Here is a 12,954-nt window from a genome sequence, read left to right as displayed (position 1 = left end):
CAAAAATTTGTGTTTTGATTTGTTGACTTTTTGGAGCCATCGATTTACTTAATGATGTTAGAAAGCTGGATTCCTAACAGCCAAGATTTTTCTGTACCACGAAGTATAAAATATAATTATACCCTCATGGACCTTATGACTGACATAAAGAGTTCAGTCTAAGATATGTGTTTCTATTTGTTTAAAACGATCAGACAGCAAATTTACTTAACTCTGATACATCCTTGTTAAGGGTATTACATTCTCTCCTTTGGATGAGGACCCCAGCAGAAACACTTTTTCCCCACTATCTCCCACTTTGTGCTGGCCACGGGGCATGTTCTGACAACATGAAGTAAGCTTGTGTAAGCCTCATTTCTGCTTTCATTTGAAGTGCTTGTTGTGTGTTTTCTTTTTTCTTTCTTACCTACTTTTAATTTCATTGCCAGTGTCTTTATAAAATGCCTTAAACAAAAGTGTAGTCAACTCAGAATTTCACTCACATGTACTTTGGCAGTCATTTGGATGACGCCGCTCACCTTGTCAGCACTGAGGACTTACTGATTTCAGGGAAGTGAAATAATTGACTTGCTGAGTAACTATTTGATTTATTGGTGCTTCACATTTATGTAGAGACATGGTAATAATTTAAATGGTCACGACTTAAGTCAAGGCTAATTAAAACTCTGTCTCTCTCTCTCTCTCTCTCTCTCACACACACACACACACACACACACACACTTTAAATAAAAATTAAGGCCTGTGAGGGCGCCTGGGTGCCTCAGTTGGTTGAGCGTCTGACTTCGGCTCAGGTCATGATCTCACAGTTTGTGGGTTCAAGCCCCGCGTCGGGCTCTGTGCTGACAGCTAAGAGCTTGGAGCCTGCTTCTGACTCTGTGTCTCCCTCGCTCTCTGCCCCTCCCCCACTCATGCTGTGTTTCTCTCTGTTTCAATAATAAATAAACACTAAAAAATTAAAAAAAAAAAATTAAGGCTTGTGAATTGAAACATGGTTTTTCTCGTTCTCTGAGTGCTCCTATTGTTATTCAGTCTCTAATGCTGCACAAGGAAGAGTTATGTAAGTGATAAACTTTTAGTAGTTATGGAAATAACTCATTAGAATACTTTAAAAGGTGAAATATATAGTGCCATTTTTGGATGTGAGTTTATTAGACATGGCCTGAGCCAACTTGCTGTCATTGTTGGGTTTTGTTTTTTTAACGCCAAGTATAAATAAGCTGCCTCTGATGCCTGTGTCATACCTGCTCTATTTCTTTGTCGTCGTCAGTAATCATCTCTCCTATTCTTAACATTAATCTAGCGATTACCAAGCAAGAGACACTATTGTAAGCACATTATGGGAATTATGCCTTATAATCTTTACAGCTGTCCTACAGAAGACATACTATTTTTGGAAATGAGAAAAGTAAGGCCCAGATAACTTAATAAACCAGTTCAAATTTGCATGACTAGTAAGTAATGGACCCTATGATGTGGACACAGGCATCTGAATCGAAAGCCTGTGTTCTTAATCATCATCCTGTTTCTGTATTGCCTCTCTTTAAATGTGCATGTGTTGTATCCAAAGTGTTATTAATGACAGATTATTAACCAGTATGCTGCTGTGATTTCAGTGAGCTTTGTATAATTTAGCGGATGGCTGTATCCATTTAACTCTATATCAACATGGTTATAAGGTAGGAGTCAAGCTGGAGGCTGAGATCACATATCAGTTGGCATGTGATTTTCCTAATCAGAAGAGAGTTTGCAGAATTTTCACCAAATGATTTAGTCTGGGCTGACATTTTATAGAAAGGGTAGAAATCATGGTTTGTTTTAGGTTCCCATGGTCCTGGTGGTTTGGGGTCAGAAGACCAAACCAGGTTGGGTTGACTGAATGATAGGACACACCGAAGGTATTAAAATTGTTATTATTGAAGATGTTTGGATTAATGCATAAGTTTTAAAAAAACATTATTGGCAAAGTGAGTGCTTTGTCACTCTGTGTGTCACTAGCAAGCACTCAGGAAGTATTTGTTGACCGAAACAAAAGTTAAGCACAAAAGCAGTCCCACTGTTACTTGACTGTGGGCAGCCAGCTCCCGCGGCCTGGCTCCTCAGGAGGAAAATGAGGAGTTGGGACTGAGTCTTTTCAGCTGTAAATGTCTGGCCAAATAAAGTATAAGCACAGGGTTTAAGTCCTGTTTTCTTCTCCCCCTTCCAGCTGGAACAGATGGATCTGGAAGTCCGGGAGATCCCCCCCCAGAGTCGAGGGATGTACAGCAACAGGATGCGCAGCTACAAGCAAGAAATGGGCAAACTTGAAACAGATTTTGTGAGTCAGATTCCACCCTCTGTCATATTTACTAATCTTTAAACTGAATTTTCACCTGTGGTTTTTATTGTTTCCTCCACGTGCTTCAGTGAGCGTGACGCGCACCGTCTCCAGGGACCTGTGCTGGAGACCAGCACAGCTTTCACTGTTGGCAAATTAGGGGTCTATAAAAGCTTAAAGAGCTAGCTAATGATGGGATATGAGGAGTGTCGGATTCACGACTCGCACGTCGATCCAAAGCATGTGGTCCTCTGAGTTTAGACAGTATTTATTGCCACTTAGCATTTGTTAGAATTTTGAAGCCCAATTTTGGGCCTTTTCATAGTCTGCAGCCTTTAAGATGCAGTGTTCACAGATGGACTTTCTCTTCCTATGTATCTGGCTTTCGACTCTGCCCACTTCATAGCAAATTTAAGAATGTAAATTTAAACATACAATGTTGAAATTGCTAGTAATGAGAAAGTCAGAGGAGTATAAAAGATACAGCTGAGCAACTCCACTTCGGGAGGTGAAGAATAATATTTCATTGTATGTATGTATGTATATGTGTGTATATATATATATATATGTATACACATATAATGTATATGTATATATATATGTATACACATAAATATATATGTATACACATACGTATGTGTATATATACACACACACACACGCATATACCACATCTTCTTTATCCATTCATCCATCGATGGACATTTGGGCTCTTTCCATACTTCGGCTATTGTCCATAGCACTGCCACAAACATTGGGGTGCATGTGCCCTCAAGAAACAGCATACCTATATCCCTTGGATAAATACCTAGTAGTGCAATTGCTGGGTCATAGGGTGCAATTGCCTTTTAAATTGTGTTTCTCTTAATTACAAAAATAAAAAAGAAATCGGAATCCATGATGGGCCTAAATCGAGAAAAGGAATGTAGCTGCCTAGCTGCCATGCTCTATGCTAGATAAAACTTTCTCTGACTCTTTTGGGAAAGGTAGGCTCTCCCTAGCAAGAATAGGAGATATAGCGAGAAAATGAAATTGATTTAACAATTTGACCACTCAAATTTATACACAGACAATTCTAATTAAAGTTAATGTTTCAATACAAATGATGAAAGTTAAGTAAAATATTTATGAGGATTGTTGTGGTTTGGTAACGTCATCTTTATGAAACTCCTTTACAAAGATTTTTCTCTTGGTTTCTAAAGTAACGGACTATATTAGTTGGTGACGGCTGCCGTGATAAGTGCCACAGACTGGATGGTTTAAACAATAGAACTGTACTTTCTCATGGTTCTGGAAGCTTGAAGTCCAAGGTCAAGACGTCGGCACATGTGGTTTCTCCCTCTGCCTCTCTCCTCTCCTTGGCTTGTAAATGGCCGTCTTCTCCCTGGGTCTTCACACGGTCTTCCCTTTGTGTCTGTGTTCTGATTCCTTCTTATAAGGAACCAGTCACATTGGATTAGAGCCCACCCTAATGACCTCACTTTAACTCAATTAAGTCTCCTCCGAGTGCAGTCACTTTCTGAGGTACTAAGGGTTAGGACCTCAACATATGGAGGTAGACACAACTCAGCCCATAACATGGAATTTAGTTTTAATCTTTTCTTCTTAAAATTATTTTCAGAAATTAAGTTGCTTCCATTGCTCATAAGTCAGCTAGTTCAATCTTCAGTGTTTTTTGTCTCCTGAAGAATATAATCCGGGGTAGAGTCCTTTAGGTATTTGGATATTATATACGTGGGTAAGTATTTTTCAGGCATATTTTCTGTTATAAAGAGAAACAGATCCGGTAACTGTGAACTAAACATTTATTCTCCTGGCCATCATCAAAAATGCATGTGTTTATGTGTATAATTGTTCGCACCACTTTCTTCTCCTATGTTAGGAAGCATCCTTCACCACGACCTCCACCCCCTTCCATTGTATAGTGACTTAGAGTTTATAAAATGCTCTAACGGGCACTACGTCATTTCACTGTGTGAAGAGTAGACAGAGGAGAGGTAGGTGACTATCCCCATTTTACACGTGATAGAACCAGGAGGCTCAGATTGTTTCTGGGTTCCATTCGGCACATCTTTCTCAAGCCCTGCTGTGTATAGACACTGTCCTAGGTGCTTGGAAAAAGCTGCGATTAAGTTCAAGTTCTTGCTCTCATGGGATGTGAGTACTAGTAGGGAAGACAAGAAACAAGCAAACAAATACATATACATCATAATTCCAGGTAGTGGTGCATACTGACCTTGACAATGAAGTGAGTAAAGCGGTGAAAGTGGCTAGCAAAGTGGTCGTGGCTTTTTTGCTGGGGTGTTCTGAGGCCTGACTGAAAGAGGAAGAGGCGCATTTGTTTACAGTGGGAGACAGAAGAAAGACCTACAAGGGCACTGTAGGCATGATAAAGACCTTGGCTTTTACTCTGGATTGATGAGAAGCCCTTGGGGGCCATGCAGAAGTGAGTGCCCCTTTGACTCCTGCTTTCCGGCTCTCTCACTTTCCGTCACCACACGTCACAGGAGGGATTCGAATCGAGTGTGGAAGATACTTACATAATTCCCTTTTGATCCTTACTTTCTTTTTATATTTAATGCTTTTATTTTTAAAGGAATGAAGAATATCTTCTTAAAGATATTTCTCATGGTAACGTACCTAGAAATCTTGAACCCGAAGAAAAAAAGAGCACAGCTGCTCTTATTCTGAATGAAGCAGATCTGTTCTTCTCCTTGTGATATTGAGACTTTGGGGGGTCATTTGTACCAATGAAGAACGGGAGAAGACAGCCCAATACTTTTTTCTCTGACCCTCATTATCTACTTGTTATCTTTTCTTGGCCCCTCCCCTTCTTCCCATGCCTGTTCCTGGGATCCTTTAGGCTTCTTCTCCACTTACTGCATTGTCTGTCTCTGTGTGGCTTTGTCCACTCGCATGGCTTCCACAATGGCACTCTACCCACCTGCGTCTCTAACCAGAGCTCTATAGCCCTAGATTCCGAGGTTTTTTTAAAAAAAATTTTAATGTTTATTTATTTTTGAGAGAGACAGAGACGAAGCACGAGCAGGGGTGGGGCAGAGACAGAGAGGGAGACACAGAATCTAAAGCAGACTCTGGGTTCTGGGCTGTCACCACAGAGCCCAACACGGGGCTCGAACTCACAAACCGTGAGATCATGAACCAAGGCAAAATCGGACGCTTAACTGACTGAGCCAGTCAGGCGCCCCTGGATTCACAGTTCTCACGACTTACTTTACCCCAGCGTCCCTTTCACACAAACACTTTAACTTGACAAGCTCTAGTCACTTCAGGGTTATCTTTAATTTCTTCCTGTCTGTCACTTTGTGCTTCCAGTTGATCACTGAGAACTAGCAATCCTACCACTGAAATATCTCTCAGTTTCATCTGCACTGCTGGAAGCTTTCGGGTTTCTCCATCTCGATGTTTGTAGTAGCCCTTCCTCCTTCTATTCTTGTCTAGCTCTAAACCACCCTGTGCACCAGTCTGGAATGATCTTTCTAACACACTGATCTGAATATGTCATATTGTTCCACAAAATCCCATGGAGTACTCATTGCCTGATGAATAAAATCCAGGTCAGCTTGTGGACTTTCTGTTCTGTTCCATTGCTTCTTCATGTGTTTAGGAATTTTATTGTCATATGCTTGGTATTGTGGATCCTACATTGTTAAAAGCCTAGGTTTTGTTGGTTTCCTTTAGATTAGTGCTTCCCAACCTTTTATTCATTATTGCCCCCCTAAGGAATCTTTTTAGACTTTTTTTCCTAATTGTCCCTTCTTCCTTCTACCCCATGAAATTTTGATACAGATATACTGTATATCTGTACATCTGTCCATATACTATGGCCCTTTGAAGGGCCCCATGTCTTTGAAATGTATTAAATTGTTCATTCTCCCAAGAACTAATGTTTGCCTCCAGGGGCATGATATAACCTCTGCTGACAGTGCATGTTTTAACGATCTTTCTTTCTTTCTTTCTTTCTTTCTTTCTTTCTTTCTTTCTTTCTTTCTTTCTTTCTTCCTTCTCCTTCCTTCCTTCCTTCCTTCCTTCCTTCCTTTTCTTTTCTTTCTCCCCTTCTGCCTCCACCCGCCCCACTCTGTGCCCAGCGTAGATGGGACTTGAACTCACAACTCCAAGATTAGTGGTCTCATGCCAGCCAGGCACCCCTTAGAGAATGTTGAGCTTTATATGGGCAAGCAGGTAACTTACCAACAGATCAGATTGATCCTCTCAAGGCTTATTGTTAAGGTTTTTTAGGACATGTCTAGAGTAGACCTACTTTTGAGGTTTGACCTTTCTTGGCTTCCTTTTAGTGATTGGAGCATTCAATGAATGCTCTACCTTATGATTGGTCAGAATTCTGTCTGCCTGCTTTGGGTGACCTCCAGAATCTCGATTCCATCCATAGCCCCCCAATACCTGTTTTCTGCAAGACCTCATGGGACCTTGCCCTCTGTGTGTGCAAGTTCATCTTCAACCACAGACTGAAGGAGACCCCTTTATAGATTTCTGGAGCCCTTTCTCTGTGTAGCTCCCTCCTCTCTGTTACCCTGCTAAATCCTCTCCATCTCCATCCCAAACTCCAATGTCTGCCTCTTAAGCTCAGTGACATGCTGTGCTCCATTTTGGCTCCACCCCCACGTGCTGTAGTCTGGAAAGTGCCTACAGGCTGAGAGTGATGACAGTGTGGGACTCATTTCAAATGTTTCTCTTCTCCAGAGGATTGCCATACTGCCTGTTGTCCAGTTTTTGAAAACAATTACTTCATATGTTTCACTCATTTTTATAACTGTTTAGAGTGGGAGGATTAGTCTTGTGCCAGTTCCTCAGTCATGACTGCCATCGAAGTTCAGTATACTTTTAATGGTTATTGTCCTCAGCAGATAACTGGGTACATCTGAGAATTAAAAAAAAAAAAAAATAGTGTACCATTTATAGTGACCCATATCATAAATTTTAGTTTATAGCTGAATAAGTAACTACTTAAAAGATTTTAATATTCAGGTTGTAATCTGTATTCGTAATTGTGGGAAGTTAAAGGAAGGGAGTGGTCATCGTGTTCTCTTTTATACTGTTGTGATTCCTGATGATTCCGTTAACTTGCCTGACCCCATCACCCTGGACATTTGGCCTAGTATAGCCTCCTGATGTTCACTTTTGGCTTCTTATAGTTTCAGTATAAGTTAGGAATATTAGGTCCAGAGGAGTTAAAAAATCAGACCATCTCATTGTTTGATGAAGAAATGGAGGACCAGGAAGACCAAACGACTTACCTTAAAGTCACACTGTTGTTTAGCGCCAGGGCCTGAATCAAATAAGCTAAACACACTTTCACATGTTTCCTCCATGTTCCTATGCGTCCCCCATCTCCAACTTCACATTTCTTTACAAATAGATTTAATATCCTCTTAATTAATTATATTATAATATATNACTATATATTAATTGTATTATAATATATAAATTAAAAAGATTAATTAATTATATAATATTATATATTTATATATAAATATATTAATTAATTAATCTTTTAATTAAAATTCGTATATTTAAACTGTTCTTGTAATTTCTTTCTTCAATATTGGTGAACGGTTAGCCAGAGAAGTGTCATGTGAGGCTCTTCCAGGAAAGTGAACCAACCAAAAGGAGGGGAATATGTAGTTGAGGATTTTTCAAGTTTAAGATTATTGTTTCCTTAGAAAATAAAAATCAATCAGATAAAAAAATGCCTAAACGTGTACAAACAAAAAAATCCCAACATTGTGTAAAGTGTTTGAGTAAGTCTCAGAAAGTAGAAAAAGAAGGACCAAGGACACGATGTCCCAGGCGTAAGGTTCCAAAGGTTAGGAGAGGACAGTTGGTGTTGAACGCCCTGTACATCTTTGAAAGTGTACTGTGGTGCTAGCGCCATCTTGTGGTGTATTTGTATAGTTGCATATTTCTTTTTTCCTTGCAACAAAGCGGAACTTCCTTTAAGACGGACAAACACATACGGTATTTGGGGTGGAGGAATTGATTGTAATGAATGTTAGAAGTAGAGCTCTTTAGCCCCAGTCTCAAGTTCACTTCTATCCCAGGTCATTGGTGCCCGAATGCTGTCCTTTTCCTGTTTGGCAGACTATGTGATGTGATTGTTAGACCAGCTCCTAGTGCAAAGCTGTCTACATCAGAGAATGGCACTTCTATTGACAGTCTCAGCAGTGAGGCTGAACGGCCCTAGAAACCCAACTACCTGCAGACTATCGGAGTTGGTCCCTTAGGTCAGGGTTCAAAGGATGTTGTGGAACAGCTTGAAGCTTTTACTGCTACTACCTGCACTCTCTCTTTTAACAGGTGAATGGACAACTTGAGTATCCGAGTTTATGAGTGAAGCCAGTAGCCGTATTCTGGTGTTTTTTTTTAAGTCTAAGAAGTGCAAATGAGAAAGCTGAACTCTTTTAAATTTTTATTTTTGTGGAAAGGTCACAGACTTGATGCTTCTGTTTACATTTTATCTTTTCTGTTCTTATGATTCCCTGGGATATTTTTTACTTCTATTTTGTGGAAGCTATAAAAAACCATGAAGTCATGTTTTAGAGATTTAGATAGTGTCACTGGTAACATGTTGTAATTATAGCATCAGCTTATCCTTCTTGCAGGAATATAAGCGCATTCTAGAAGGAAATAAGATAACCAGAGTGGGCAGAACTGTTCCAGAAAAGAAAGTTTCCCCAACTATGTGCACCTAATAAACATGCTTACCATTTTTTTTAAAATTACATTTATTGTTTGGTTTTCTGTAAAAATAATACCTGCTCATTATAGGATATTCTGAAAGTAAAGAAGAAAAGAACATCACCATATCCCTGTAACCCCCAAAGATGCACGTTTTACATTTTGATTTGTTTTCTCCCAGTCTTCCGTTCCCCTCTCCCTTGCATAATTTATTGTTTTATTTTACATAATAAGGATGTTTCTCAACTCGCGTTTTTTCCGCCTTTTTCAAACACAAGATTCTAACATTGGTATTTTTCAATTCTGTAAATTCAAAATCATTTTAGTGGGTGCATAATATTTCGGTCAGTGATACTAGTTCATCTTTTTATTGAATTGTAATATATTTTCATTTATTCCCTCCGTAATTTATTGTGCTATGATGAACATATTAGAGCTGGATTATCTCAACAGGGTTATGTCTCAGAAGGCAAATGACCAAGTTAAAGGGTTTCAACAATATTACAGCTCTTGTTAAAATATCCTTTGGACTTCTGTTTTTATTGTGACTCATCAGATCATTCTTATTGTACTTTCTCCATATCCTCCCAGTGTTAGAATGTGATTTGAGAAATGAAATAATAAGCAGACTGGGGCTAAATATTTTAAATGCATTACTCATTTAATCCACAGTTATATGAGCAATATACTGTTATCTGTCATTATGGAGATTTTACAACTCTAAAATTAGATATAACTGAGATTTCCTTCTCTAAGCTAATCTTTCACCGAAGATATATTAATGTTGGTAAGGCTCTCCATATCTGGTCTAAACCTGAACTCATTTTACGTTTTCAGTATTTCTTAAACAGAAACTGAAGACTATTTTAGTTATCTTGCTATGATGATGGCCTTGAAGGGAGAAAGTGACACTAAATTTATGTGCATATGTACAATTCTCCATGTTTGCAGATACTTCATTAAGACAGTTGTTCCTAAGGCCCTGCTATGTGAAACTGTTATGTGAAACTGTTAAACAAAAAAAATCACCAGGCAAGTGGGCTTCTTTGTTTGTAGGATTCTCATTCCAGGCATTGACCTTGGTAAATCTTCTACTCACAGAGCCTCCAAGAATTCCAGAGGCTGACACAGGAAATGGACCCACTGGATAGGGAAGAAACCAAACATCTCTTTTCAGCTGTAGTGATGCCTTCTGGGGGCTGCTCTGTGCATGTGTGGCACTCTAGTCTCCTAATCCAAGATGCTGTAAAAGGTTCATGTGCTTGACCCTTTTCCCCACCATGTATACTTGAATGGAACAGTAGTATGTATTAAATATTTCATCATTCGTCTTATGTACTGAATTTGAAGTCGGCCTTAATAGATTTTCTCCACTTTGGAAGCTCTGACACTTTCTTCCAGTGTGCCATTTTTTTCCTGATAACTGTTTTGGGCTTTAGACCATTGCCTTTAGCTCCTGTAGAGCTTTATGACCTGCAAAAATAACTTCCATACCCACTGTCGTCATTGGCAAAGTCAAAGTGTATACTGATACACATATCTCTGTGTGTGTGTGTGTGTGTGTGTGTGTACTCACACATGCCTGCGTGTGTGAATCATTTTTTAAATTGGTGTCAGATATCTGATTGGACTTTGCAGTTTTATCGGAATATTTTTCCCTACCTAAACTTACTAATATATATGTTTTTAAGTCATTGGGATTAAAGTTATAGAAGTGCCATTTTATGGCAGAAGGAGTAAATGTTTCTTATGACATTATGGCATTTCCAGCAGTTTGAATTTTCTAAGCAGATGAAGTATATATCTTCTGGAGACAGTGCTAAGTTGCTTTAAAACAAAAAAAAAAAGAATATAAAACTTATTGGTTTTAATGTAGTTGTCTCTCCTTATAATCCTTCTTAAATGACTTAACAAATTATCATTGACTTTTCTGTTGTTTGCTTGTTTTGCCTAGCCTCTTTGATCTTACCTAAGAAATAATAAATAAAGAAAGATAAAAACAGGTAAGATTTTTAGAGATTAATTATGAACCTGTGGCAAATTTGGCTTCATTGTTAGTCACTAGATGGCACTGTTTATTTGCAGAGTGCCATTTTTTATTTTTTTTAAAGGAACTGGTAGTAACTGAAATTACTGCCTCATGAATAAAATATTTCTGATGGGATTTGCATTTCTATATTGGCTGAAGACACTGTTGAATGTTTTATTAACCAGCCCAGTGCAACTGTCAGCCTATTAAAGAGATCCAATGGTCCCTGTTTAGATAAATAAACTAAATAAATCCAATTCGTCAAATTGTGTTCCTGGCTGTTTATTTTCCATTCTTTTGATGTACAGTTTATTTTAAGTTAAAGCCACATTGGTTTAAAAATTAATGGGAAAATGTTATTTGGTGTTTGGAACATGAAGAAGCTAATTGCCGTCGTCAAAAAGCCAGCTCTGTTTTAATGTTAAATTGTTTGCTCATAAATAGTAAACTTTTTACTGGTTGCTTATAAACTGTCCCATGGTCAAAAATAGTCTGGTAGTCTGTAAATATACTGTCAGAGACTCTGTTATCGAGAGTCATGGAACCCCTGTTTCATTTCTCTGGGAAAAGCTCTATGTAGTTTAAAAGACAAGCCTTTTTCATGGTTTTGCCTTTGAGTTTTGCCTTCTCATTTTTCGTGTATGGTATACTTTCCTTGGACAGAAAAGTAGCTAATTGATTTTTAAATGAAATGCTCTCTTATCAAAGCACTTGCTGTTCACTCTCCTGGTCAGTACCAAACATTAAAGTGGGACAGTCATGCTCTTGGTAACGATGATGCTAGAGTAACTTAAAATCTCAAGGTCATGGCTCCAATACAGGACCACTGCCCACAGGTTCATTGGCCTCTTAAACCTATCTATATTCTAGGGATCTTGAAACTTACAATTGTATTATGTAACATCACCAACTGAACCAGAGGTTTCTTCCTTAAGCCCTAGGGTTACAAAAATATTCAAATAAAGTGTGTCAATTTTGTGCTTTGCTACACTGAGGTAAATTAGCAACTGGAAATGACACATCCTGGTTCTGACTTTTACTTATTTCTTTTTTCGTGAATCCTCATTTGCTCTTTATGCCATTCTCATTGTCTTTTATGTAGTTCTACATTGGTGAGGCTCAGAGCAAAACTTAAAGCAGATTAGGCACTTCTGACTTAGCATATAGCTTTTAGGAGCATTGAGCTTATCTCTAGGGTGAAGGTTTTGAAACTGTGTAATCGTAGTTGAAGAGTTTTGCCGTGTCAACTGTTTTAAACTTTCCCGTACAAGATGTTAAAATGGGGCTAGAAGAGATTTCACTAGAGACTTTCCAGTCCAAGCCCTTGGAAGCCTACCAGGAAATAGACGATGCGTAGAGATGGCCTCATTTTTTTGCTTAGGTTGTTTAACTTTGTGTGTTTTAGTTCCCCAAGATGGCAGAATCATATTTAAGAGTAAAAACAAATAACAAATGTGGACTCTAATTGCTCTTTTGGCTTTTAAGAAGTTCATAAAATCGTGGAAGCTTTTAAGCTTTTCTAGGAATCCTTCTGAATTGCTTACGTGTGGTCAGATCGGGGAACATCGAGAAATGGGACTCCATCCTCAGGGTATTTCATTGGGTCTTGAGGCTCCTCATGTCTTTGCAGATTTACCAAAGCCGCTCTAGCTCAGTCTCCATCACAGAAGATTCTAAGGAAATGTTCAAATTTTCTCATTCTCCATTTCGTTCTGTTAAGTATGGTTTAAAACAAGTTCTCTCTGTCAGGGACTTAGATGGAAATCTACTATGAAAATGGAAATTTATATTATTGGTTATGAAGAGTTTGACCTGTAATTGCATTCATTTTTAAAAATTTTTTAAATCTTTATTTATTTTTGAGAGAGAGCAGGGGAGGGGCAGAGAGAGAGGG

At 38.6% G+C, this 12,954-nt stretch overlaps 1 protein-coding gene across 5 annotated transcripts in view; it reads left to right on the top strand.

Moving 5' to 3' along the window:
• Positions 1–12,954, top strand: part of VTI1A (vesicle transport through interaction with t-SNAREs 1A) — a 344,893-nt gene that overhangs the window by 12,019 nt on the left and 319,920 nt on the right. For all 5 annotated transcript variants that reach the window (XM_077779504.1, XM_077779505.1, XM_077779507.1 and 2 more), the window contains exon 3: positions 2,204–2,314. In XM_077779504.1, the coding sequence (XP_077635630.1) occupies positions 2,204–2,314 (111 nt within the window). The remainder of the gene's footprint in view (positions 1–2,203; positions 2,315–12,954) is intronic.

Source organism: Crocuta crocuta, unplaced genomic scaffold, assembly GCF_008692635.1.
Source record: "Crocuta crocuta isolate KB4526 unplaced genomic scaffold, BGI_CrCroc_1.0 scaffold138, whole genome shotgun sequence".
Classification (NCBI taxonomy): Eukaryota; Metazoa; Chordata; class Mammalia; order Carnivora; family Hyaenidae; genus Crocuta; species Crocuta crocuta.
The sequence above is the reverse complement of the archived record's forward strand: the minus strand, read 5'-3'. Positions and strand labels throughout refer to the sequence as shown.